At 42.1% G+C, this 27,078-nt stretch overlaps 1 protein-coding gene across 5 annotated transcripts in view; it reads right to left on the bottom strand.

Annotated features, from left to right (window-relative positions):
* LOC121279207 (upstream-binding protein 1-like) overlaps positions 1-27,078 on the bottom strand; it is a 124,877-nt gene that overhangs the window by 15,707 nt on the left and 82,092 nt on the right. For all 5 annotated transcript variants that reach the window (XM_041190235.1, XM_041190231.1, XM_041190232.1 and 2 more), the window contains 5 exons: positions 26,888-26,985; positions 26,635-26,689; positions 13,051-13,144; positions 11,196-11,286; positions 7,558-7,679 (listed from right to left, as the gene is read on the bottom strand). In XM_041190235.1, coding sequence (XP_041046169.1) covers positions 7,558-7,679; positions 11,196-11,286; positions 13,051-13,144; positions 26,635-26,689; positions 26,888-26,985 — 460 coding nt within the window. The remainder of the gene's footprint in view (positions 1-7,557; positions 7,680-11,195; positions 11,287-13,050; positions 13,145-26,634; positions 26,690-26,887; positions 26,986-27,078) is intronic.

Here is a 27,078-nt window from a genome sequence, read left to right as displayed (position 1 = left end):
TAGAATATATTCCAGAATGTTATTATCTTAAAGTAATATGTTAATGAGGAAGCAGAGGCCATCTAATGTTTCAGCAGATGAAAAATGGATGGTAGTGCATCAAATAGTCATACCATCTAGACACAGAAATTAGATATTGGAGTGTAGCTCATGAAATTCCAATAGGAGGACATTTAGGAATTAAGGCTCAGGCGAAAATACAAGGATATTCCTATTGGCCTGGATTGCATAGGAATGTAGTCAAATTCGGTAGAACATGTCACACGTGTCAGGTGACAGGAAAAAGTCAAGCAGTGATTAAACTGGCACCTTTAATTCCTATTCAAGCATTTGAGGAACATTTTACTAGGGTCTTGATTGATTGTGTAGGGCCAATCCCTAAGAATAAAAGTGGAAACCAGTAGTTGCTGACAATAATGGATGTCTACACAAGGTTTCCAGAAGTGATACTTTTGTGAAATATTACAGCAAAAATTGCGGAAGAGCTGACTAAATTCTTTACCAGATTTGGTTTACCAAAAGAAATACAATTGGATCAGGATTCAAGTTCATGTCAACAGCTGTTTAAGGAGGTGCTGAACAGCTTGGGGACAAAATAGTTTAAGTCAACAGCCTATCATCCTAAATCATAAGGTGCTTTGGAAAGATGGCATCAAATTTTAAAAACCATGGTGAGGGCTTATAGTCAGGACTATTCACAGGATTGGGATGGGGAATTCCATTCTTGTTATTTGCTATTAGTGATGATCCTAATGAATCAACAGGATTTAGTCCTTTTGAATTAGTTTATGGTCATGAGGTACGGGGCCCACTGAAATTAATTCAGGAGAAATTAGTGGGTCAAAATTCAAAAACTACTCTGAAATTTTGGAATTTGTTATATTAAGTAACTACAATCTTATGTATGTGATTGAGATATTTTCTTTTGTTAATAAATGTTTTAATTTAGTGTTTTAAAACTCTAAAGGTGTTAGTGGACTCATTACCTCTGAATTCAGTGCCCAAATCGTCTCATAATAAATACAAATTGCAAAACCATTGTGATAGTGTGGCCATGTTTCCCTTGTGGATTTGGTCCACTAGGCTCACATCACCTGCCACATCATAACACTGCAAATAGTTTATAATGGGATTGCCCAACATACAGTCTACGGGCCAGAGTCAATAAATTTCTAATGTTCATCTTTCCAAAATTTGCTCACTGGCCCCATCAATGAGAAAAAAATTGAAATGTGACTCTTCACACGAAAAGGTTGGATTCTAGACAATTTCAAATGGGTGGAATCATTATACTTCAAGTAGAGAGAAACATTAATTCTCCCATTGTTTATGTTCTATCACTGTATAAAGTCACCAAGTGACTTCAACAATTCAGCATTCAATGCAGTTAGTGTGTAGAATATAGGATGCAGTCCATACTAACAACAGAGCTTGCTAGATTATGTACATGTAAAGTGAAGCAAAGAGCTATGGCAGCACTTGGCAAGTTATTTTCCAATGTGACCCCATATAACCTCACCACCACCTTCTCAAGGGCAATTAGAGATGAGCAGCGGCTGGCCTTGCCAGCGATGCCCACATCCCACGAACAAATATAAAAAACTGAAAATTAACCGGACCCCAGACACCAGCAAAAACAAAACAGCAATAAAGCAGCTTAGTAACACTTAGTATGTTATTAATAAAGTTGTGTATTATAGATCAACATATAATAAACATATAAATATGAAAATGTGTTTTAAAAGTACTTTGTAAAAATGTTATTTTAGGTAGTCCTGTAGATTTCAGCCAAAGTCTCCATATTCCATGGTGACAGAGAATTCAGTGAAGCCCCTCCTCCCCTACCCACCCACATTGTAATCAGCTCCTCTCACCCCATACACAGACACCTCTTTCCAGTCCACCTCCCCCCACACACTCACTCATGCCCCCCCCCTCTCACACACTCCCATCCTAACTCAGGCCCTACTCACTGACTGATGCCCTCCCATCTCACTCGTGTACTCGCTACTCATCCCTCCATTCACTCATACCCTCCCACCCCAGTCAGCCCACACCCCCCCCATATGCCATCCCACCCCACTCACTCAACCCCTCCTCCTTCTCCACCATCACGCCAACCTGGATTTTTCCACCTTGCCAAAATATGGGGGAGCTGGAGTGAAAAAACAGCAATAATGGTAATGAATAAAAGGGAAACATTTTGGAAATTAGACTCAATTCCTGAATCTTTATAAAACATCGACATGGGAGAGAAGCGGCTGTCAGGACCCAATTCCCAGGCTGCAGATCTCAACAGCACTCCCAGCTGCCTCCCCCACAACTCTCTCTCCACCCCCCTGGTCCAACTCTCTGCCCTCCTTCCCCAAGGCCTCAGCCCCACTTTATATCCTCCCTCTCACCCACCCACCTCACTGCTCCAGTAGTGCCTCATCGCACCCTCCACTCCCCCCAAAAGCAGCAACTGCTGCTGAGTGAAGGATGTGGTCAATACCATAGCCAGCGGGATACTCTATCAGGCCTCGGATTGGGCAAAAAGATCCAACCACCCCGCACCACCAGCTTTTGCAGCAGAAGAGGCAGCAGAAAGATGGCCTAGCGCAAGAAGACATTCTGCAGGCTGCACATGGGAGCAGCAGCTACTGGGAGCATGGCCTCTGCTTCTCCCAATGATAGAAATCGAGTCAGGTTGGAGGCAGGTTAGAGAGGGGCTGAGTGATGGCTCCACCAGCCAAGCTGTGGTCAGAAAGAAATATTAAAAGAGCGGAATTCCATGATCGAAAAGTCAGCATTCCAACAAATAGTGGAAATTTCTCATCCATAAGCAAATGGAGACAAAAATGTCCTGTACTCTGGGGAATTATGTCACACAAAAAATGTGGAGTGTTTACAGTCTGCATTCTTAAAGAAAAGTGACACACACTTTGGTTCTAGCAAAAAACATCTTTAGTGACCTGCATGTTGTAAGTGTGCACTGAAAATGAGAGATATCACCAAGATCGCCAACAGATGCTTGAATTGAGCATGTAACATAAAGGTTCAACATAAGTGGTATATTCATGGCCTTCTGTCCCAGAAGCAGTTCCCAGATCTGGTTGCAGGAGTGTGCACAGCCTCCTCAGGAAATCATTATCTTAACATGTAGGCACCTTTGAAAATGTCCAGTTACAGCTGCCAGATCTACTACACCCAGGTGCTGGTAACATCAGGTGCTTATTAAGTGCCTGAAGTGAAAACGCAATCAAGTATACTTCCACTGACACTCCTCCGGAACATACAAATTAGGAGGGATAGGCCCTCAAGCCTGCTCCACCATTCAATAAGATCGTGGCTGATCTGATTGTAACCTCAACCCCACAATCCTGTCTACCCCCAATAACCTTTCACCTCCCACTGCCTTTTGAGGACGAGAGTTCCAAAGATTCACCACCCTCTCAGAGAAAAAAATCATGTCTTAAATGAGCAATCCCTTATTTTTAAACAATGACCCCAGGTATGATCCCAGGTATGGAGGGATTTTCTTATGAGGAGAGGTTGAGCCTCTACTCATTGGAGTTTAGAAGAATGAGCGGTGACCTTATTGAAACACAAAATTCTTAGGGGGCTTGACAGGGTAGATGCTGAAAGGTTGTTTCCTCTTGTGGGAGAGTCTAGGACCAGAGGGCATAATCTCAGTGTAAGGGGTCACCCATTTAAGACAGGGATGAGGAGGAATTTCTTCTCTCGGAGGGTAGTGAATCTGTGGAATTCTTTACCACAGAGAACTGTGGAGGCTGGGTCGTTAAGTATATTCATGGCTGAGGTAGACATAATTTTTTAATCAGTAAGGGAATCAAGGATTATGAGGAAAAGGCAGCAAAGTCGAATTGAGGATTATCAGATCAACCATGAGCTTATTGAATGGTGGAACAGACTTGATGGGCCGAATGGCCTAATTCTGCTCCTTCATCTCATGGTCTTAACCCTAGTTCTAGATTCCCCCACAAGAGGAAACACCCTCTCCACATCCACCCTGTCAAGGCTCGGGGTCTTAAATGTTCCAATCAAGTCTTCTAAATTCCAGTGGATACAAACCTAGCCTGTCTAACCCTTCCTCATAAGACAACCCGCCCATTCCTGACATTAGTCTGGTAAACCTTCTCTGAACTACTTCTCTGAAATAAGGAGACTAGCACTGTACACAATACTCCAGATGTGGTCTCACAAGTGCCCTGTACAACTGCAGCATAACCATACCTCCCTACTTTTATAATCAAATCCCCTCACAATAAATGACGATATTCTATTAGCCTTCCTGATTACCTGCTGTGCTTGCATACTAAGCTTTTGTGATTCATGCACTAGGACACCCAGATCCCTCTGAATCTCAGAGCTCTGCAATCTCTCACCATTTAAATAATAAGCTTCTTTTTATTCTTCCTGCCAAAATGAACAATTTCACATTTGCCCACATAAGACTCCATTTGCCAGATCTTTGCCCATTCACTTAACCTACCTGTGTCATTTTGTAGCCCCCTTATAACCGCTTCACAGTTTACTACCTATCTTTGTGTCATCAACAAATTTAGCAACCGTTCCTTTGGTCCCTTCAACCAAGTCTTTATATAAATTGTAAAAAGTTGAAGCCCCAGCACTGATCCCTGTGGCACACCACCTGTCAAATCCTCCCAGCCAGAAAAAGACCCATTTATGCCAACTTTCTGCTACCTGTTAGCTAGCCAATCTTCAATCCATGAGGTTATGATACCCCCTATACCATGAGCTTTTATTTTCTGCAAGAGCTTTTGATGTGGCACTTTCTCAAATGCCTTCTGGAAATCTAAGTACAGTACATCCACTGGTTCCTTTAATCCACAGCACATGTGACTCCTTCAAAGAACTCCAATAAACTGGTTAAACATAATTTCCCTTTTACAAAATCATGTTGACTCTGCCCGACTGCCTTGAGTTTTTCTAAGTTCCCTGCTGTAACATCTTTAATAATAGCTTCTAACATTTTCCCTATGACAGATGTTAGGCTAACTAGTCTGTAGCTTCCTGCTTTCTGTCTCCCTTTTTGAATAGATGAGTTACATTTGCTAGTTTCCAATCTAATGGAAACTTCCTCGAATCTAGGGAATTTTGGTAAATTAAAACCAGGTCATCAACTACCTCACTAGTCAATTCTTTCAAGACCTTAAGGTGAAGTCTCGATCTGGAGATTAATAAGGAGGGATTTGGAGTATGCAGCCCGCAGCCCCAACAATTCGCCAATATTATTTCCCCAGTGATTGTAATTTTCCCCGAATTCCTCTCTCCCATTTCCTGATTTACAGCTATTTCCGGGATGTTACTTGTGTCTTCTATAGTGAAGGCCGAAGCAAAATACCTGTTTAATTCATCAATTCCCCAGACACAATCTCTACAGGACCAACACTCACTTTGTTAATTCTTTTCTTATTTAAATATCTGTAGAAACTTTTACTATCCGTCTTTAAGTTACTAGCTAGCTTTTTCTCATACTCCAAATCCCTCCTTATTAATCTTTTTGTCATTCTTTGCTGTTCTTTATATTCTTTCCAATTTTCTTATCTGCCACCCGTCTTTGCGTAGTCATATGCTTTTTCTTTAAGTTTGATACTGTCTTTAACTTTTTTACTTAACTACGGATGGTGGGCCCTTCCCCTGGGCTTTTTCTTTCCCATTGGAATGTATATATTCTATGTATTCTGAAATATCCAATTAAGTGTCTGCCACTGAACTTCCATTGACTTATCCCTGAACCTCATTTGCCAGTTCACCTTAGCTAGCTGTTTTTATGCCCTCATAATTACCCTCATTTAAGTTTAAGATACCAGTCTTTGACACACTCATTTCTCCCTCAAAATTCAATCATATTATGATCGCTACCACCTACTAGGATTGCTACTAGATCATCAATTAATCATATCTTGTTGCACAATACCAAGTCTAATATAGCCTGCTCTCTGGTTGGTTTCAGAACGTGACGTTCTACGAAACTATCTCAAAAACATTCTATAAACTCATCTACGCTACCTTTGCCGCCGACCCCCCCTGATTTTTCCAGTCTATATATTAGATTAAAATCCCCCATGATTATTGCTGTATCTTTCTGGCAAGCTCCCATTATCTCTTCTTTTATGCTTTCTTACTGTGTAGTTACAATTAGGGGGCCTGTGCACCAATCCCACAAGTGACTTCTTGCCTTTATCATTCATCTCAACCCAAGCCACTTCTACATCCTGGTATCCTGAACTTAGGCGAACGCTCTCTAATATCATCATTAGTTAACAGAACCACCCCTCCACCTTTTCCTAACTTCCTGTCCTTTCTAAATGTCACATACCCTTCAATATTTAGGTTATCTATGTCATCCTATAGCCATGCCTCTGTAAAGGCTGTCTGATTGTATCTATTTATTTCTATTTGTGCTCAGTTCATCTGTTTTGTTTCAAATGCTAAGCGCATTTAGATACAGCGCCTTTAGTTTTGGTCTTTTATTATTTTTGTAGCACCTAGCTTTATCTGCTGATTCACTCAAGTCTGTACTCTCTGTCCCTTCCTGTCACAGTCTGTTTATCATTTCCCATATTAATATCTGTCTCTCTTGCCTTGTCTCTACTCTTTGGTTTACCACATTTTCCCACATCATATCATTGTCCCTGATATCAGGGAGTAATTATAATAATTTAATTGATAACTTGTCATGACAAACCAAGAGAGCAAAGCACAAGATTTTAAAACTGTGTACTAATAGCACCATTGAATTACTGCTTGAAATGACAGCCTGGTATTTTACTTTTCTGGATATAAATGACTTTAGTTGTATATAGTTAACATATTTTGGCCTTGCTTTTGTGTTGACAGAGCTACAGGTACCTCCGGGAGCTTAACACCCATTATGTTCACAACAGAACTAACAACTTGCAACCATTACCTACAGCTGGCTGCCGATAAACTCTACACCCAGTATATAATGTAATATCCATTAGCCATATCAATGGCTCCCAACATAAGACAAAATGGTGTTAATAATTTTATACTGCAAGTCGCTGAGTTTAATCAATTTATAGTAATAGCTGCTTGAAGGTAGCTTTATTGCAGCTTTTGTACTTGAAAACCCAACCCTTTATTAAGCAATTTTAAAAAGTCAATAAAAACGTGTGGAACTACCTGAGGGAACAAGAAACAACAACAGGGTTTAAAAGGGGACTGGACAAGTTCCAGCCAGCAAAGAAAATTCAGGGCCCTTGAAATATATCAAGAAGTGAGAAGCTGGATAAGTAGGCTAGGTGAACAAATGTTCTACTCTTGCCTGAAAATTAGCAAATACAGGAGTAGCTGCAGCTTTGAGCTAAGTGAATCTATTGAGAGCTATTAACAGATTTAATCCTGGAAAATGGAAACTGGCTCCTAAAGGGGCAGTCAAGATTCCCATTTGCTATCAACAAATGTTAAGCCCACTATATGTACAGATGTACAGTCAAGGAAAAGGAACATATCTAAATAATCAATTTTTTCAAGAGCTTTCCAAGAAAGCTACACAAAATCACTTACCATATATTGCACGACTGTCTCCCTCTCCGTTTTCATTATCTTGCAAGCTAGCCAGCTGCGAAATACTTCTTGCATGCTGTGATTCTTGGCAAACATAGATGGTTAACCTCGGTCTAACAGACCTGCATTAGGTAATAAGATGGTATTTGCCTTAAGTCATCAGAGAGTATGTTACGTGAAGACATGGTACATCAGTTCTCTTTAAAATGATAGGGTGATGGGACTTGCAATTATGACAGTGGCTTTACATCATATTTTCAATTACTGGTCTAAGGAACATTATATAAAAAAAGAGGGAACAAGCTAGTTTCCCTTTTATCAGGCCATACAATTTCTGTAGGAAACACATTTGTTCAATCTCCAACAAATATTAGGAGGCATGCAACCCACGAAGATAACTAAATAGCCTTTGAATTTTTTCTTTAATGATGGAGATGGTATATAGAATACACTAAGTTTATGTTCATAACATGACTGTTGCAATTTAGCCTCAGCAGGCTGATGGAATCAAACTATTGCCCTCACTGTTACCATAAAGTGGATGGAGAGGCTCAATATTACAAATGCTTCAGCATAGCTATGTGTTTGGATTTAAAAAGTTAAGGGAATGGGATATCAAAGCTAAATAAAGTAAAAAAAAAGTGATTCAGGAAGTAGCAACCAGGAGTTAGCAAACCAGCTTTAAAATAGGAAACAGTGCAATGATTTTTGAACAGCGACATTTAGAAGAGTGGTATTGATAAAACAAAGAAAGATGCAAGAGATGGATCTTCTGCCTCTCACATCTAGCCTTCAACCAATCAAGTGACGAGCCATTCCTTGCATCCTGTCTCATTACAAGAGAATTGTTGAAAGATTCTATCTCAATATGGGAGTAGTGATCACATCTAGAACAGACTTGCCCTTTTTAAGAGTAAACAGCTGAGTAGAAAGCATTTGGCACAAAATAGAAAAACGGTCTTGAAAGCAGTTTTACCAATAGAGAGATGCGGCATTTCAGCTGAGTTACTGGGGCCAAGAATGTCAACACTGTCTACTCCTGATAATTCAAAAGTTTTTACATCTGAATTACACTGAAAAACCCTTGATGCCTTTTTATTCTACAAGAGGAATTTAAATTTTCTGGTGTAGAAAAACTATTTAGAATTATTACAGTGCAAACATAAAACCAGTAAGAGGTGATTATGGTGCACATGATCAAATATACAAGAAGCCAGAAGACAAGATAAACTCAAAAGGCACCATGTGGATGACAGACAGGCATCAGGGCCAGGAGGACTCAATGGGGATAATATTGTCGGTCAGTTAACAACGGAAGAAGGGAGGTTCACAGATCAAATCCAAAGTTGGAGGACAGAAGTGAAAAAAGAAAAAAGAGCCCTTGCATTTTTGTGCTTTTCACGACTACCAGACTTCTAAGTACTTGACAGACAATGAAGTACTTTTTGAAGTGTGGTCACTGATATAATACAGAAAAACACAGCATTTTGCATCCAGCACGCTCCCACAAACAGTAATGTGATAACGACCAGATAATCTGTTTATAAAAACAGTGTGCTGGAAATAGTCAGCAGGTCTGACAGCATCTGTCTAGAGAGAAACAGAGTTAGCACTGAGTCATGAATATGACACTGTCAGAACCTGCTTCATTGAGGGAGGGATAAATATTGGCCAGGACCTTGGGGATAACTCCCTGCTCTGCTTTGAAATAGTGCCATGGGATTTTTACATTCACCAGAGCAGGCAGATGGTGCCTTGGTTTCACATTATCCGAGAGACAGCATTCCCTTGCAGTGCTGCATACCCTCAGTACCACACTGGAGTGTCAGCTTTGATCTTTGTGCTCAAGTTCTGGAGTGGAACTTAAACTTGGAACCTTGCGACTCAGCAGCAAGAGTGCTACCAACTGAGCCACAGTTCATGCTTGGGGGAAAAAGGAGCTCATTTTATTTTAGGAGAGTGAGCAACTCTGATTCGTCAAGGCATTCAATCAGAGTTGACCTGTCTGGTATGAATTTAAACAAAAGCTTGGCAGATCCTTGGTGCATTCGCCAAGGCAATGCCTCTACCAATTAGAGTCCACTTGCCAACCAACCAGTACCGTCTTCTCATGCAGTATAAATTGTTGTTCCCTTTGAGATTTGGTATTCCTGCAAATCTGTTCTGATGAAGACAAAAAGCTTTGACAGCATGTCCCTTTTTTCAGTAATACTCAAGTTCTGTACTACCAAGCGACTAATTAAAAATTTACTATTTCAAAATATACTTATCAACCTTAACAACAAAAATAAGCACCAGACATGCTCCAGAACACAGTAAATTTCAGCTGCTACTCAATATTTGACCTTGGAACATGGTTAGCTACAATCAGCAGCACTTGCAATGTGAGCACACAACTGCTTCTTCAGTAACCAGCACATAGTACTTAGGAGGCTAGGTAACCTCCTAAACTGAAAATTGCATAATTTAAGCTAGTAGAAGCATATATACAACCTATTGCACTGCTTCATCCAGCCAACAATGTGCCAGACTTAGGGATTCAGAATTTCCCAGGCAACACTTGTAACAGCCCAAAAGAAATGGTGCCTTTTAAAATTCATGCTACATTAGTACCCGACCACTCCATGACACTGTGAACACTTAGTGGTGACTAGAAATAGAACCAACTACTGGAGGGAAGAAAGAAACAGAGTAGAGTGAGGTGCAGGGAGCTTGGAAACGAGATGCAATGGAGAGGATGACTGAAAGATGGAGAGGGGTGCTGGGAGATTGGGAGACTAGGGAATGTGGTTGGGACATTGGAGCTTGGAGGGGGGGGAGTGTGGAATTGGAAATGTGCTGGTCATGGGGCTCAACATTTTCTGCATAGGAAAGTGCAGCACCAGAAGCATGGTTAGTGGGAGCAGTGTTAAGAGGGGAGTTACCAGTAAAGTGGTGTATGAAACTTGAGGGCATTACTGTGGTTAAACAATGAAGGACTGCTTTCACTGGTGGCCAAATGAACAACAAGGTATAGAGGCTAAGGATCTCAATGTATATGGGGAGCTGTGTGACCAATCAAAAACTCCAAATACAGCAGGAGAGAGATGACGGGAGATGATGCAGATTGTCAGGGACCACATTAGCACCGTGGAGATGGGAAGAGCATTCTTCTCCACAGATGTTAGTGATATAAAGAATCTTTTCCTCAGCATTTCCTCAGTGATTCCTATAATGATCACTGTAGAACCAGAGAAACTACTCACAACTCATTTAGTGAATGTTCCATCTAATTTTTCAGCATGTTGCAGAAGAGTCCTGAAACAAGCACAGAATCCTTCTTTAAATTTAAATTGATCCATCATTCATTTCAGGTGGCTCGCCAGGTATGCCTAAAAACAGTGAAGACCAACATGGCAACAGCCATACACAGGTACATTTCAGGTTCAGGACCTCATTCCTAGAGGTTGATAGTAATGCAGATGTTTTGTGCATAAACATACCAATTTCTATCCCAGTATATTTAAATAACGTTTGCTGAATGTGGCCCTCTCCAAGTACCAGGATGTCACGCCAAGCCCACCACATAAATGGAGTTTGATGCCTATGATGTAAACGAAGTATGAGTGACCCATTTTATTTGGCTTCTGAAATGTTACCTTGCTTTAAGTGCATTGAACAATCTAATCCCATCAGCTGAGCCACAGATCTGGACAAGGTCATCTCGTGTCAACTTTAGTAAATCAGAACCTGTGAAAGCATCAATCATTGACACAAAATAATTATGAAGCTTTCAGTGAGAACAAAGAAATGAGCCATTCTTAACCAAAAGAAAAGAAATGGAATCACAGCACATCCCAAGATAACTTTTACACAAGCATATATGGCAAGTTTCTGAGAAGAAGTTTTTAGCCCAAAAGTAGGGGGTTGACTTATACAGAAGTAATATGACATAACAAGCTGATGGTGTTACTGTTACCAGAATAATAGAATAATAGAATTACATTCGTGTAATGTTAAACAACAAGAACTTAATGTTCAATATATTAGGAGACTATTAATTCTGGCACTTCTAAGCATTTGAAACATAAAATCTCTCCCATCGTCTCCTTACCTAACTGTTTACGGTGGTATACTAGCTGATTGCAGAGTTGCGAGGCTGGAGACTGTTCCTGCCAACCCTGCCCCCAAAACCAGCAAAAAGCAGCCAAAAAGTATATTTTTATTACTCTGCGCAGACACGAGAAGCTGAACATCTGCCTTCAAAGGAGTAGTTTTGCACCAAAACAAGTTTGACTTCAGTGGTGAGCAGGTGGTGAGGAGTGTGGATTTTTTGACCAAAAGTCAGGGGTTGACTTATACACAAGATCAACTATTACTAGAATATATACAGCAAGTACCTCAATGATTTGACTTGGATACGAATAATTTATTTGGAGCTTCCTGGGTATTACGGCCAGAATTTTCACCCGTCTGTTGGGCGTGCACCTGACCTGAATGAGCATAAAATGACGCATGATGACGTTGGGAGAGTGTCCCGACGCCATCACGCACTCACATGATATTTCGGTTGGCAGCCGCACAAGGGAGTCGGTAGCGCACCCGTCAACAATTAAAAGGCCTATTAAGGCCATTAAAGTAAGAACTGAATTAAAATTTTCACAGCCTGTCCAACCTCTCAGTTGGCAGGCAAGCAAAAAGGCCAAGCAGCCTTTGGATTTTTTAGGAAACCTCATCCAAGGGCGGGATGAGGTTTCCATCAGCTATGAAAAAGTAAAAATTTTAACATTTCATTAATAACATGTCCCCCTCATGTGACAGAGTCTCACGAGGGCTTTTTTTAAACATTTTAAAATTCTTTATTTTTAATTTCAAAAATCTTCATCTCCCTGAGGCAGATCTGTGCCTCAGGGCACAGTTCCTGTGCTCATCCACGCGCTTGTGCAAAGTTCCCAGCTTGCCCTCCTCCACCCACCCACCCCAACACAGGCAGCGCAGAGTGCTGTAGCACGTGTTTCAAGCTGGGTGGGCCTTAACTGGCCCACCAGCGTGAAATTGCAGTTGGGCCCCGATCGAGGGCAGCAGTCGGCTTCCCAACTGCTTCCGCTTGCCCCCGAGCCCGCCCAACAAGGGCAAAATCCTGGCCTATATGTTTAGTAGTCATAACAGAATTAGTACTCGTCAATGTCTTTTCTAATCTTTCCTCCAATCCCTTAGTGCCACACCCAGTATAGCTAAGGCAGCAGGCAAACTGCTCTCTGCAACACAGCCAACTCGCAGAATTGAGGCAGCTTTTTTTATCCACAACCCCCTGCACTCCTCTCCTGTTGGGAAAAAGAATGTCCAGTCAGCATTTCCAAAGCATCACTATTAAAAACGGAAACTCAATTCTGCATCCTTATATTGTTCCAGAATTGTCGTAAAATCCAATTTAACAGATTAGTTCCTCCACCTGTTATAATTTTGTATTGGCAAACTACGTTTATTGAAATGGAAAGGAACAGCAATCAATACCTGAGAAGTTTGAAAATAATCTCGCATAGGTCGAGAATCTATTCTTGTGCAACCATTGCTGGGCCTCCTGTATTGTAGCTGTTGGACACAGTTGCTGGAGGAGGGGAAAAAGTTTATATGTATAAAGGGTGACATTTCATTAAAATTTACAGTCAAGGATCCAAGAATTCTGCAGCACCACAGGGATCATTTCTGTAACAAATAACTCCTGCATTAGAAAACATTCTAATATTTAAAAAATATCCTTTCCATATTTAAAATATAAAGAGTGTCTTTTTTAAAAATAATTTTCTGATATTTTAACTTACGTAATCTCTAAGTTTGTTGCAAGACACCCTAGCTGCCTCATCTCAGTTTTTGCTCAGTGGCAGCCAGCTAAACTGGTGGCTATTTCCAATTGAAGGGCTGTTGAAGCATTTACAATACTGTCTCCTAGTGATTGAAGCTCAAGGAGCATCCCTCTAATTTTCCCCATTTCAAATGAGAACCTTTCCTTCCAAAACTGCATCGACTAGTCCGTTCATAGAGATATGAACATTCTGTTGACATAGCCAGTTGATGGGAGCTGATGCACCCCAGAGTAAAAGGAGAATTACATTCATGTAATGTTAAACAGCAAGAGTCTAATGTTCACTGTATTAGGAAATTGTTAATTCTGGCACTTAAGCATTTGAAATGTAAATGAAATGAAAAGCATTTGCTGAGCAAAGCACAAGAGGTCAAATCCATAGTTTTGCAAAGTTATCTGATTAAAGAGCAGAGAACAATGGGGTTAAAAATGTACAAAGAACAAAATGATTTAGGATATGCATACAGGTTAACAATCTGTAAAGCATCAGGGGTCGGAAAATTGGTGTCAGCTGGCATAATTCAGACTTAGAACATGCGTTATTCATTCCACTGCAATTTTTAAAATTAGCTTTATTTGGGATGAGTGTGTGGGGCAAGGTGAGCGTTTATTGTCCATCCCCAAATGCCCTTGAGAAAGTGTGGTGTGCCTTCTTGAACTACTGCAGTCCATGTAGCATATGTACATCAACAGTGTTGTTAAGGAGGCAGTTCCAAGATTTTAACCCAGCAACAGTGAAGGAATGGCAATATAATTCAGAATCAGGATGGTGTATGGCTTGGAAGGGAACTTGCAGGTGGTGGCATTCCCATCCATCTGCTCGGCTTTATCCTTCTAAGTGGTAGAGGTCACAGGTTTGGAAGGTGCTGTCGAAGGACCCTTGGTGAATTGCTGCAGTACATCTTGCAAATGATACATACTGCTGCACTGGCTGTGGAGAGAGTGAATGCTTAAAGGTGGTCAAAGGGTGCTAACCAAATGCTTTATCCTTCGAGTGTTGTTGGAGCTGCATTCATCTCAGCAAGTGCTGTGTATTTCATCATGCTCCTGGACAGTCTTCAGGGGAGTCAGGTGAGTTACCACAAAATTCCCAGCCTCTGACCTATTCTTATAGCCACAGTATTTATAGGTCTGGGCCAGTTAAGTTTCTGGTCAATGGTAACCCCTATGATCTTGAAAATGAGGATTTCAGCAATTGTAATGCCATTAAATATCAAGGGGAGATGGTTCGGTTCTCTCTTGTTGGAGGTAAGTCATTGCCTGGCACTTGTGTGATGCAAATGTTACTTACCATGTATCTGCCCAAGTCCGAATATTGTTCAGGTCTTGCTGCATGCGGACATGGACTACTTCAGTATCTGAAGAGGTGTGAATTATACTGAACACCACGCAATCATCAGCAAATATCCCCACTTCTGACCATATATTGCAAGGAAGGTCATTGATGGTGGAGCGGAATATGGTTTGGCCTAGGACACTACCCTGAGGAACTCCCGTGTTGTCCTGTGGCCGAGAAGAATGGCCTCCAAGAACAAAGATAGGTATGACTCCAGTCAATGGAGAGTTTTTCTGATTTTCACTGACTTCAATTTTGCCAGGGTCCCTTGTTACCACACTTGGTCAAATGCTGCCTTGGGTTAAGGAGAGTCACTCTCACCTCTGGAACACAGTTCTTTTGTTCATGCTTGGATCAAGATGTATGAGGGTTGGAGCCGAGTGGCTCTGGCAAAACACCAACTGAGCATTGCTGAGCACATTTTTTTTTTGTATATTCATTCACGGGATGTGAGCTTTGCTTGCTGGCCAGCATTTATTGCCCATCCTTAGTTGCCATTGAGGTGGTGATGGTGAGCTGCCTTCTTGAACTGCTGCAGTTCATGTGGTGTAGATACACCCACAGTGCTGTTAGGAAGGGAGTTCCAGGATTTTGACTCAGTGACAGTAAAAGAACGGCAATATATTTCCAAGTCAGGATGGTGAGTGACTTGGTGGGGAACTTCCAGGTTCCCATCTATTTGCTTCCCTTGACCTTCTGGATGGCAATGGTCGTGGGTTTGGAAGGTGCTGTCTAAGGAGCCTTGGTGAATTCCTGCAGTGCAACTTGTAGATGGTACACACTGCTGCTACTGTGCGCCTTTGGTGGTGAGTGAATGTATGTGGATGTGGGGGCTGCTTTGTCCTAGATGGTATCAAGCTTCTTGAGTGTTGTGGGAGCTGCAATCATCCAGGCGAGTGGGGAGTATTCCGTCACACTCATGGCTTGTGCCTCATAGATGATGGACAGGCTTTGGGGAATCAGGTGGTGAGTTACTCATCGCAGGATTCCTAGCCTCTGATCTGCTCTTGTAGCCACAGTATTTATATGGCTAGTCCAGTTCAGTTTCTGGTCAATTTAAACCCCAGGATGTTGATAGTGGGGGATTCAGTGATAGAAATGCCATTGAACATCAAGGGACGATGGTTACATTCTTTCTTGTTGGAGATGGTCATTGCCTGGCACTTGTGTAGCACGAATATTACTTGCCACTTGTTTCTGAATAAGCGTCGCTTGATAGCACTGTCAGCAATACCTTCCATCACTGCTGATGATTGACAGCTGACTAATGGAGTTAGGGTGATAATTGGTCAGATTGGATTTGTGGACAGGGCATACCTGGGCAATTTTCCATATTGTCAGCTTGATGCTAGAGATGTAGCAATGCTAAGATCTTGGCTAAGGGTGTGGCTAGTTCATTAACACAAGTCTTCAGTGCTTCCACCAGTATGCTGTCAGGCCCCATAGTCTTTGGTGTTTCCCACGCCTTTAGCCATGTCTTGATATCACTTGGAGTAAGCCAAATTGTCTGAAGACTGGTACCTGTGATGATGAGACCTCCAGAGGAGGCAGAGCTGGATCATCCACTCAGCACTAGGGTTGATCCCCTGGCTTTATGGTCATGGTAGAGTGAGGGATATGATGGACCGTGAGGTTACAGGTTGTGGTTGAATACATTTCAACTGCTGAAGGCACACAACACCTCATTGGTGTTCAGTTTTAATCTGCTGGTTATGTTCCGAGTCTATAACATTTAGAACGTTGGCAGTGCCACACATGGAGATTTCCTCAGTGTGAAGCTGGGACTTTGTCTCCCCAAGGACTATGCAGTGTGCTCACACCTACCGATACTGTCATGGACAGGTAGACTGGTGAGGATGAAGTCAAGTAGATTTCTTGTGCTTGTGGTTCCACCACCTGCTGCAGGTCCATTCTGGCAGATTCAGATTCTGGCATTCAGGATGCAGCCAGCTTGGTCAGTAGTGGTGCTGCTAATCCAGAGTATATTCTGTGCCCTTGCTATCCTCAGTGCTTCTTCCAAGTGGCATTCAACACGTAGCACTGATTCATCAAATGAGGGAGGGCGGTAGGTTGTAACAGGAGTTTCCTTACCCATGTTTGACTTGACGCCATGAGCCTTCATGGGGCCTGGCATCAATGCTGGAGGTCTCCCAGGGACACTCCTGCCTGACTGTATACCACTATACCACCAACACCTGCCGCCCCCCCCCCTCCCCCCACCCCCCAAACCCCCCACCGCCTCCTCTGGTGAGTCTGTCTTGCAGGTGGGACAGGGCATATCCAGGAATGGTGATGGTGGAGTCTGAATCATTGACTGCAAGATATGATTTTGAGAATGTGATTATGTCAGGCTTCTACTTGACTTTTCTGCTTTCCCAATTTTAGTACATGCCCAGACAATTATGAGAAAGACTTTGCAGGGCCTGCCTTTGCTGTTTTTGTTAACTACGACAATGCCAGATAGTCTGTCCAATTTAATTCTTATTTGACTTTTCTTAGTAGTTTGACACAACTGAGTTGAGTGCTAAGCCATTTCAGAGGGCAGTTAAGGGTCAACCACATTGCTGTGGGTATGGAGTCACATACAGGCCAGATCAAGCCAGGACAGCAGATTTCCTGCCCTTAGGAAATTTAATCAACTAGCTGGATTTTTAGAACAATCAGGCAGCTTTGGGATCGCTTTTACTGATAATAGCTTTTTATTTTCAGATATTTTTTCCAAGAAAAACAGAATTCAAGTTGTCAAACTGCAACAGGGAAGTGTGAAGTCATGTCCTAGGGATTACTCACACAGACATATGGATTACTGGCCCAATAACAAAAGCACTACACTCCTGTACCCACCTGGGTGTAAAGAAAAAGCTAGTAAATGATTTTAGAACAGTGCGAAATTTTATGAGGCTGATTCCACAACTGTGGAATCACTGAGCATGAAAACTTGATATACATCATCGCTAAATTCCAGCATACTATTTAAGTATCTCTATCGATTTGAGGATCAAGTACAACTGAGCGATTCCTTTTTTAAGTGAATGAGAAACACGCGAGAACGTACAGAGCAAGCTTATTCGACCCATCAAATCCACTCCAATCTAACACATCAGAAGCTCTATCTACCCAATTAATTCCCAAGAGTACCTTCTGCATAATTATCTCCTGATCGCCTTACTGGAGTCTTCACCCCCTCATCATTTAATCCTGATTGTTATGCATCAGACAACTATTATCTCCTCTCCCAGTCACAGGAACCAGTGCAGTTGTGCAAAAAGTACGCCAAAAGATCAGAGGCTGGATATTAAGGAATGGGAACAGAGATTTAAAAAATGTGCCAGGAACCAAATCAAACATTGGGGGGGTGGGGGGGGGGTGGGGATCGATCACCAAGTGACATCAGAGTCAAGAGAGAGAGAGCAGAGAAACAGAAACAGGCCAGAGTGAATCTAATGGGTAAACTTTTAATTTAATCTGAATTTATTAAGAAAGACCTTATTGATTCAAGAGCCAAAAAACTAAATACGAAAGCTGATTTAACAATTTTTCATACAATTAAAATTGGTGCTCAATTAATCAATCATATTAATGGGATAAAGTTAAAATTAAATAGTTGGAGATAGTAAAACTAAAGAAATTTGAATTTTTCAGTTTATAATCTAGGGTTTTAAATAATAAGTTAAATAAAAACATTTTCCGATTTAACAGAAGCAGCACATTGGTGAAGCAGTCAATAAATAAAGGCCAGGCTCTGCAGCTCAGCGCCATGCAGTGTGCATTCTGTTCCATGTGAATACTCAAGGACACTTCTTGTCTCCTGAATAAACATATGCGCAGGAACTATTGTGAACTACTGCAGCTCAAGCTCCAGGTTTTAGGCCTGGAGTAGCAGCTGGTGTCATTGCAGCATATCCATGAGGTTGAGAGCTTTGTGGATTGTACATTTATAGATATGGTCATCCTGCAGTTTAAGGATATGTAGGCAGAGGGGAAATGGGTGTTCTCCAGGCAGTCAAGAAGGACAAAAGGTAGGTAATGCAGAAGTCCCCTGAGTGCATCTCACTCTCCAACCAGTATTCCATTCTGAATACTGGTGAAAGCGAAGGTTCATCTGGGGAACCAAAGTGCAGCTAGAGCCACATCCACAACACCATAGTTGGCTCAGTTACGGCGGGGGGGGCTGGGTAGCAGGAAGTCGGAAAAACCAACAGTCATAGGGAATTCAATAGGCTGTGAACAGACAGGCATTTTGCTGCTGCAGACGTGAATCCAGGATGAAATGTTGCCTCCCTGATGGCAGGGTCAAGGATGTCACTTAGCTCCAGCAGAGAACTTTGAAAGGTGAGGGTCAATAGCCAGCAGCAGTCCATATCGATACCAAAGTCATAGTCCGAAAGAGAGATGTGATCCTGCAGGCAGAATATAGGGAGCGAGGAAGGAAAGGAGCAAGTAAGGCCTCAAACGTAGTCATCTCTGGATTAGGGGAGGCGAAGGTGTAGTGGTATTGTCACTGGACTAGTAATCCAAAGACCCAGGGTAATGTTTATGGGACCCGGGTTCAAATCCCACCACGGTAGATGGTGGAATTCGAATTCAATAAAAATCTGGAATTAAAAGTCTAATGATGACCATGAAAAACACTGATCGTTGTAAAAACCCATCCGATTCACTAACGTCCTTTAGGGAAGGAAATTGTTCTCCTTTCCTCGGCTGGCCTACACGTGACTCCAGACCCACAGCAAAATGGTTGACCCTTAAATGTCCTCGGAATAGCCGAGCAAGCCATTCAGTTGTAACAAACCGCTACAAAGTCACAAAAGAGGAATGAAACTGAACGGACCACCCAGCATCGACCTAGGTACCGGAAACCACAATGGCAATCGCAGCCCTGTCGACCCTGCAAAGTCCTCCTTACAAACATCTGAGGGCTAGTGCCAACATTGGGAGAGCTGTCTCACAGCTAGCCAAGCAACAGCCTGACATAGTCATCCTCATGGAATCATACTAGGCTGATAATGTCCCAGACTCCGCCATCAACATCCCTGTCTTATTCCACCAGTAGGACAGACCCAGCAGAGGTGGCGGCGCAGTGGTATACAGTCGAGAGGGAATTGCCCTGGGAGTCCTCAACATCAACACCGGACCTAATGAAGTCTCATGGGATCAGGTCAAACATGAGCAAGGAAACCACCTGCTGATTACCACATACCACCCTCCCTCAGCTGATGAATCAGTGCTCCTCTATGTTGAGCATCACTTGGAGGAAGCACTGAGCATGGCAAGAGTGCATAACGTACTCTGGGTGGAGGACTTCAATGTCCATCACCAAGAGTGGCTTGGTAGCACCACTACTGACTGAGCTAGCTGAGTCCTAAATGGTATAGCTGCTAGACTACCTCTGCGGCAGGTGGTGGGGGAACCAACAAGAGGGTAAAACATATTTGACCTCATACTCACCAACCTGCCTGCCACAGATGCATCGGTCCATGACAGTATTGGTAGGAATGACCACCGCACAGGCATTGTGGAAACAAAGTCCCACCTTCACGCTAAGGATACCTTCCATCGTGCTGTGTGGCACTATAACCATGCAAGTTTCGAACAGATCGCGCAACTCAAGGCTGGGAATCCATGAGATTCTGTGGGCCATCAGCAGCAGTAGAACTGTACTCGAGTACAATCTGTAACCTCATGGCCTGGCATATCCCCCACTCTACAATTACCATCAAGCCAGGGGATCAACCCTGGTCAATGAAGATGCAGAAGGGCATGCCAGGAGCAGTACCAAGCATACCTAAAAATGAGGTGTCAACCTGGTGAAGCTATAACACGTGGCTACTTGCATGCCAAACAGCATAAGTAGCAAGTAATAGACAGAGCTAAGTGATCCACAACCAACAGATCAGATCTAAGCTACGCAGCCCTGCCACATCCAATCGTGAATCGTGGTGGACAATTAAGCAATTCACTGGAGGAGCAGGCTCCACAAATATCCCCATCCTCAATGATGGAGGGGCCCAGCATAGCAGTGCAAAAGATAAGGCTGAAGCATTCACAACAATCTTCAGCCAGAAGTATCGAGTGGATGATCCATCTCGGCCTTCTCTGGCATCAGAGATGCCAGTCTTCAGCCAATTCAATTCATTCCACATGATATCAAGAAACAGCTAAAGGCACTGGATACTGAAAAGGCTATGGGCCCTGACAATATTCAGGCAATAGTATTGAAGACTTGTGCTCCAGAACCTGCCTCACCCCTAGCCAAGATATTCCAGTACAACTACAACACTGGCATCTACCTGGCTATGTCGAAAATTGCCCAGGTACACAAAAAGCAGGACAAATCCAACACGGCCAATTACCACCCCATCAGTCTACTCTCCATGATCAGTCAAATAATGGAAGGGGGCATCAACAGTGCTACCAAGAGGCACTTGCTTAGCAATAACCTGCTCACTGATGCCCAGTTTGGTTCCTGCCAGGGTCACTCAGCTCCTGACTTCATTACAACCTTGGTTCAAACATAGACAAAAGAACTGAACTCCCAAGGTGAGGTGAGAGTGACTGCCCTTGACATCAAGGCAGCATTTGACCAAGTGTGGCATCAAGGAGCCCTAGCAAAACTGGAGTCAATGGGAATCAGGGGCAAAACGCTCCATTGGTTGGAGTCATACCTAGCACAAAGAAAGATGGTTGTGGTTGTTGGAGGTCAGTCATCTCAGCTCCAGGACATCACTGCAGGAGTTCCTCAGGGTAGTTTCCTAGGCCTAACTATCTTCAGCTGCTTCATCAATAGCCTTCCTTCCATCATAAGGTCAGAAGTGGGGATGTGCACTGATGATTGCACAATGTTCAGCAACATTTGCAACTCTTCAGATATTGAAGCAGTCTATGTCCAAATGCAGCAAGACCTGGACAATATCCAGGCTTGGGCTGACAAGTGGCAAGTAACATTCATGCCACACAAGTGTCAGGCAATGGCCATCTCCAACAAGAGAGAATCCAAGCATCGCCCCTTATGTTCAATGGCATTACCATTAATGAATCCCCCACCATCAACATCCTGGGGGGGTTACCATTGACTAGATTAGCCATATAAATACGATGGCTACAAGAACAGGTCAGAAGCTAGGAATCGTGCAACGAGTAACTCACCTCCTGACTCCCCAAAGCCTGTCCACCACCTACAAGGCACAAGTCAAGAGTGTGATGGAATACTCCCCACTTGCCAGGATGAGTGCAGCTCCCACAACACTCAAGAAGTTTGACACCGTCCAGGAGAAAGCAGCCCACTTGACTGGCACCACATCCACAAACATTCACTCCCTTCAACACCAATGCACAGTAGCAGCAGTGTGTACCATCTACAAGATGCACTGCAGGAATGCATCAAGGCTCCTTAGACAACACATTCTAAACCCACGACCACTACCAGCTAGAAGGACAAGGACAGCAAATAGATGGGAACACCAGCACCTGGAGGTTCCCCTCCAAGTAGCTCACCATCCTGACTTGGAAATATATCGCTGTTCTTCCATTTGCTGGGTCAAAATCCTGAACTCCCTTCCTAACAGCACTGTGGGTGTACCTATACAACACGAACTGCAGCGGTTCAGAAGGCAGCTCATCACCACTTCCTCAAGGGCAACTTGAAGAAGTCAATTTAAAAAATGCTGGCCCAGCCAGCAAAGCCCACATCCCGTGAATGAATCTATTTTTTAAAAATTGAGCCTGGTACTACATGCAAGTGACTACAGAAATAGGAGGACAGAGCTGAGGAATATATGCCTCAACAAGATTGTACAGGTGGGAGGATTTGAGATTCCTGGGCTAGGTCTGGGGGTGATGGGATCTGTAAAAGCCTGACCAGTTGAACTTGAACCGAGCAGGCACTAATGTCCTTGTGGGGCTATTTGCTAGTGCTATTGGTACAGGGGAGAGGGTGGGTTTAGGCGACAAGGGTGTGCAACCAGGAGGCAATATGAGACACAGAAAACAGAGACAGATAGCATTACGGTAGGAAATAGTAAGGTCTTAGGTATTAGAGGTCAGAGGGAATGTAATATGCAAATGCGTGGAGTGTGGTACATAAGCTGCAGACTCAGGTGATCATGTGGAAATATGATTTATACAAGGTGTTAAGGAAAGATAGAAAAGAAAGGAAAGGGGGACGGATGGCTGTTTTGATTAAAGAGAACATTGCAGTGCTGGAGAGAAAGGACACCCCTTAGGTATCAAGGACAGAATCTATTTGGTAGAACAAAGAAACAATGAAGACACCATTACATTGCTGCTTATATTCTATGGGCCACCAACTAGCAAGAAATATATAGAGGAACAAATGAGCAAGTAAATTACACAAAAGCGCAAGAATTATAGAGTAGTTATAATGGGGGACTTCAATTATGCTAATATAGATTGGGATAGTAATAACGTAAAGGGGAGAGAGTGGCAAGAGTCTAGAGTGGGTTAAGGGGGATTTTCTTTATATATTGTGTGTGTGTGTATGTGTGTATATATATATATATATATATATATATATAAAATCCAGTACTGGGAAATTAGGTGGGTCAAGTGGAACAAGCATCATATGATTTAAATTTGCTATGGAAAAAGACAAGGGGTAATCCAGAGCAAGAATAACCGATTGGGGAAGGACCAACTTCAATGGGACGAGTACAGATTTGACCCAGGTAAATTGGAATCAAAGATTGGCAGGCAAAACTGTAACTGAACAAGGAGCTGCCTTTAAAGGGGAGGTAGCTCTAGTACAGACAAGGTATATTTGCACGAGGGGGAAAGATAGGGCAAACAATGATAGAGTCTCATCGATACAAAAGAAATCGAGAAAGTAAGATGAAGCAAAAACAAAAGGGTGATTATGCCAGGTGACAGGTGGATAACACAATTGAGGACCTGGTTCAAAATAGAAGGGGAAGCGAATAAAACAATTAAGAGAAGCAAAGAGAGAACATGAGAAGAGGTTGGTAGCTAACGTAAAAGGAATCCAAAAATCTTCTATAAGCACTTAAATAGTAAAAGGGTAGTAAGAGGAGGAGTAGGGCTGATTATTGACCTAGGAAGTTGCAATAATCATGCATAAAACAGTGATTTGGCCTCAACGCAATATTGTGTTCCATTCTGCACACCACACTTTAAGATGCAAAGACAGTGGAGACGGTGTAAAAAAGATTCACGAGAATGGTTCCAGGGATGAGACACTTCGATTTCGTGGATAGACTGGGGAAGTTGGGGCTATTCTTAAAGAGAAGGTCGAGAGGAAATCTGATAGAGGTATTCAACATCACGTGGGTGTCTAGACAGAGTGGATAGGCAGAAACTGTTCCCATTGGCGGTAGGATCAAAAACCAGAGGACACCAAATCAAGGTGATTGGCAAAACAGATAACAGTGACATGAGTAAAAACTCTCTCTTATGCAGTGAGAGGGATGAATCTGGAATGCACTGCATGAAAATGTGGTGGGGATAGATTCAATCATGGCTTTTAACAGAGAACTGGATAGTTATTTGAAGAGCAAAAAATCTGCAGGGATATTGGGAAAAGGTGGTGAATTTCTCTTGCAGAGAACTAGCACAGATGCCCTGGGTCAAATAGCCTCCTTCTGTGCTGTAACTATGATTCCAATGATTGACTAGGGAACTCAAACCAGTTAACTTCATGTCGTTAGTGAGAATAGATAATGGAATCTTGACTCAAAGATTTAAGAGAAAAACGTTTCAAATTCGAAAATATACTAACAAGTAGTCAGCACAGATTTCAAAAGGGAAGGTAACATTTGACCAACTTTATTGAATAATTTGAAGTAGTGACGAAAAGGATAGACAAGGGTTATATAGCTCATGCATTTTCAAAAAGATCTTTTGATAAGGGTAGCACAAAGTAAGTCTCATGACTAACATCAGAGCACATGCAGTCAGAGGGCACACAGCAGGATGGATAGCAAGGTGGCCATAAAACAGAAAAAAGAATAAGGGTTAAGGGCAGCGCCTCATACTAGCAAAAGGCGCCAAGTGGTGTTCCATAGGGATTAGTGCTGGAACCACTATATCTTATAATTTACATCAACAATTTGGGCTCAGGAATCAGAAGTAAAATTTCTAAATTTTCAGGCATCACAAAACCAGGGCATTATAGTCAATGCAAAAAGTAGATTATAACAAAATACAATACTTCATTAATAAATTTGCAGAATAGAATTTAATTGTGAAAATAGACTTCAATACAGATAAGTGTGAGGTGGTGCATTTTGGTTGGAAGAATATGAGGGTCACATACAGCTTGAATAGTAAGCCTAAATGAAGTAGAGGAACAAAGGAATCTGGAGGAACAGGTATACAAATCTTAGGCAGAGACAGAAGATAACAAGGCGAAAGAAAAAGAAAACCCAACACTGAGGTCCAGGCTGATAAGAAAATTGAAAACAGGGAAGGTCATGATAATTTAAAATCTCTCTCTTCCAGATCTGTGCTTATGGGTATCCTCCCCCTCCCCTTCTCCATGTAGTGGCCTTGGTTGTCCAAGGGTTGCTAATCACAACTCAATGATGTCATGATATCACAATGGGGCAAGTGGAAGAAGCAGGCCCTAAGAACTAACTTAACTAGTACAGGGATTGAACCTACATTGTCAGTACCATTAGGCACCACTCTTAACCAGCTGAGCTAACCAGCTCGACCATGAGTATCCTGCTTTCATTAATTTCTCTTTGTACTTTAAAAATCAATCTTTTCTTTAATGTAAACCAGTTAATGTATAACCTTATACACAAGGACCATCACTGCTTATTTTTTCTGAACCATCTCCTATGTAACAGTCTTTCTGAGGGTAGTATGTCAAGAGTAGCACACGAGATTTTAAATACAGCCTCACTGGTGGTCTATGCAAGGTTGTAACTTATATCCACTGCACTCAAGAAAGTTAATTTTTTGGACTACCTTTAATGAGGTCAGGTTTACATCTGAGCCCCAAGGAAAATCTTTCAAAACGTTTCCTCATGCACATTGAGGTGCAGTGAACCTTGACTTTTTAACAAGTTGGCCGACTCCATGAAAACCATGGAGGACTAGGGCATGCCTATCCCCACAATGTAGCCGGCCACATCGGGAGTGCAGGGTGCGGGCTCATGAGCCAAACCAACCTGCACACATAAAAGGCACTCCTGAAAATCAGAAAGCCCAGGAATGGGATTGGGAATTCTAGAACTGTGACCCGCCCAACATTTTAAGAAGGCTCCTAAGTCATTCTGCCTTGGTGAAAACCCAACCTGTTACGTTCCCTCTCAGCCACTTTTAAGTAAATCACAAACCTGAGGCCTATTAGATATATATCATGTCAAACAGCTACCAATCATTTTAATTTATGAGGGTCCGTTCATTAAACCAATACTTTGTCTAGTTGGGGAACAGGGATAAGCACCCCAACATTAATTTTATTTAGAATGCCTGTGAAAGCAACATAAAATTAAAATACTGATTATTTGCAGAACATGGAAATTTCTTAATTCCTACATTCTCAATAAACTTTTAAAAATCTAATGCTGTTATACCCTTAAATGAAGAGATACTTAATTTGTGTCAAGAGTTGAATACTTCTTAATGTCAACATTTTTATATTCAGTTCAATAGTTTTTTTGCAGGACACTGAAAACATAATAATCCTGTTGGGCAAGGGTATGGCAAGATAGACAAGGAAACAGTTGTCAATCATAACTAATCCAGTTTAGTTTAAAAAATCCCAGATTCAAAAAGTTAACCCATTCCATGCTATGCAGAGCTGAATAGTTTAATAATATAGTTTCCACAACTAAAAATTAATAGTATTACTTTTTGATAAAGGTAAACTGTGCATTGCCCACCAGAAGCTTTACTGCTGTGGGGAGACACATACCTCCACTACAAACTGTGTTGTCCCTTCTCCTTGATGATTTGGTGAAGAAGAGTTACTGCAAAACAATAGCATTTATGAGTTGTAGCTCCAACTTCACACATATTTAAAAAAGGAAAATTATCTTACTACTATAAATCTGTACTGCCCAAGTCCTGATTATGATTCTTGACTTAAGTGTTAAACAATCAGGACAAATGCTTACATTTATCAAGTTTTTATGCAAATGTATTAAACTATATCAATATCACTGTACCTGTCTGGAACACTGTAAGTGCTGACTTGTCCAGAAGTAAATGCTGGAGTGGTAGAAGGACTGCTGTTTACATATGCATTATCTGGCCAAGGAGAGCACTGTAGTAATTTAAAAGAGAAAACATTAGGACTTCAAGTTCTTTATAATTGAAGAGGCAAAACACTCCCTCTATTAGATAGAAATGAATTGTG

The sequence above is a fragment of the Carcharodon carcharias genome, chromosome 6 (assembly GCF_017639515.1).
Source record: "Carcharodon carcharias isolate sCarCar2 chromosome 6, sCarCar2.pri, whole genome shotgun sequence".
In the NCBI taxonomy this organism is placed as follows: domain Eukaryota; kingdom Metazoa; phylum Chordata; class Chondrichthyes; order Lamniformes; family Lamnidae; genus Carcharodon; species Carcharodon carcharias.
The sequence above is the reverse complement of the archived record's forward strand: the minus strand, read 5'-3'. Positions and strand labels throughout refer to the sequence as shown.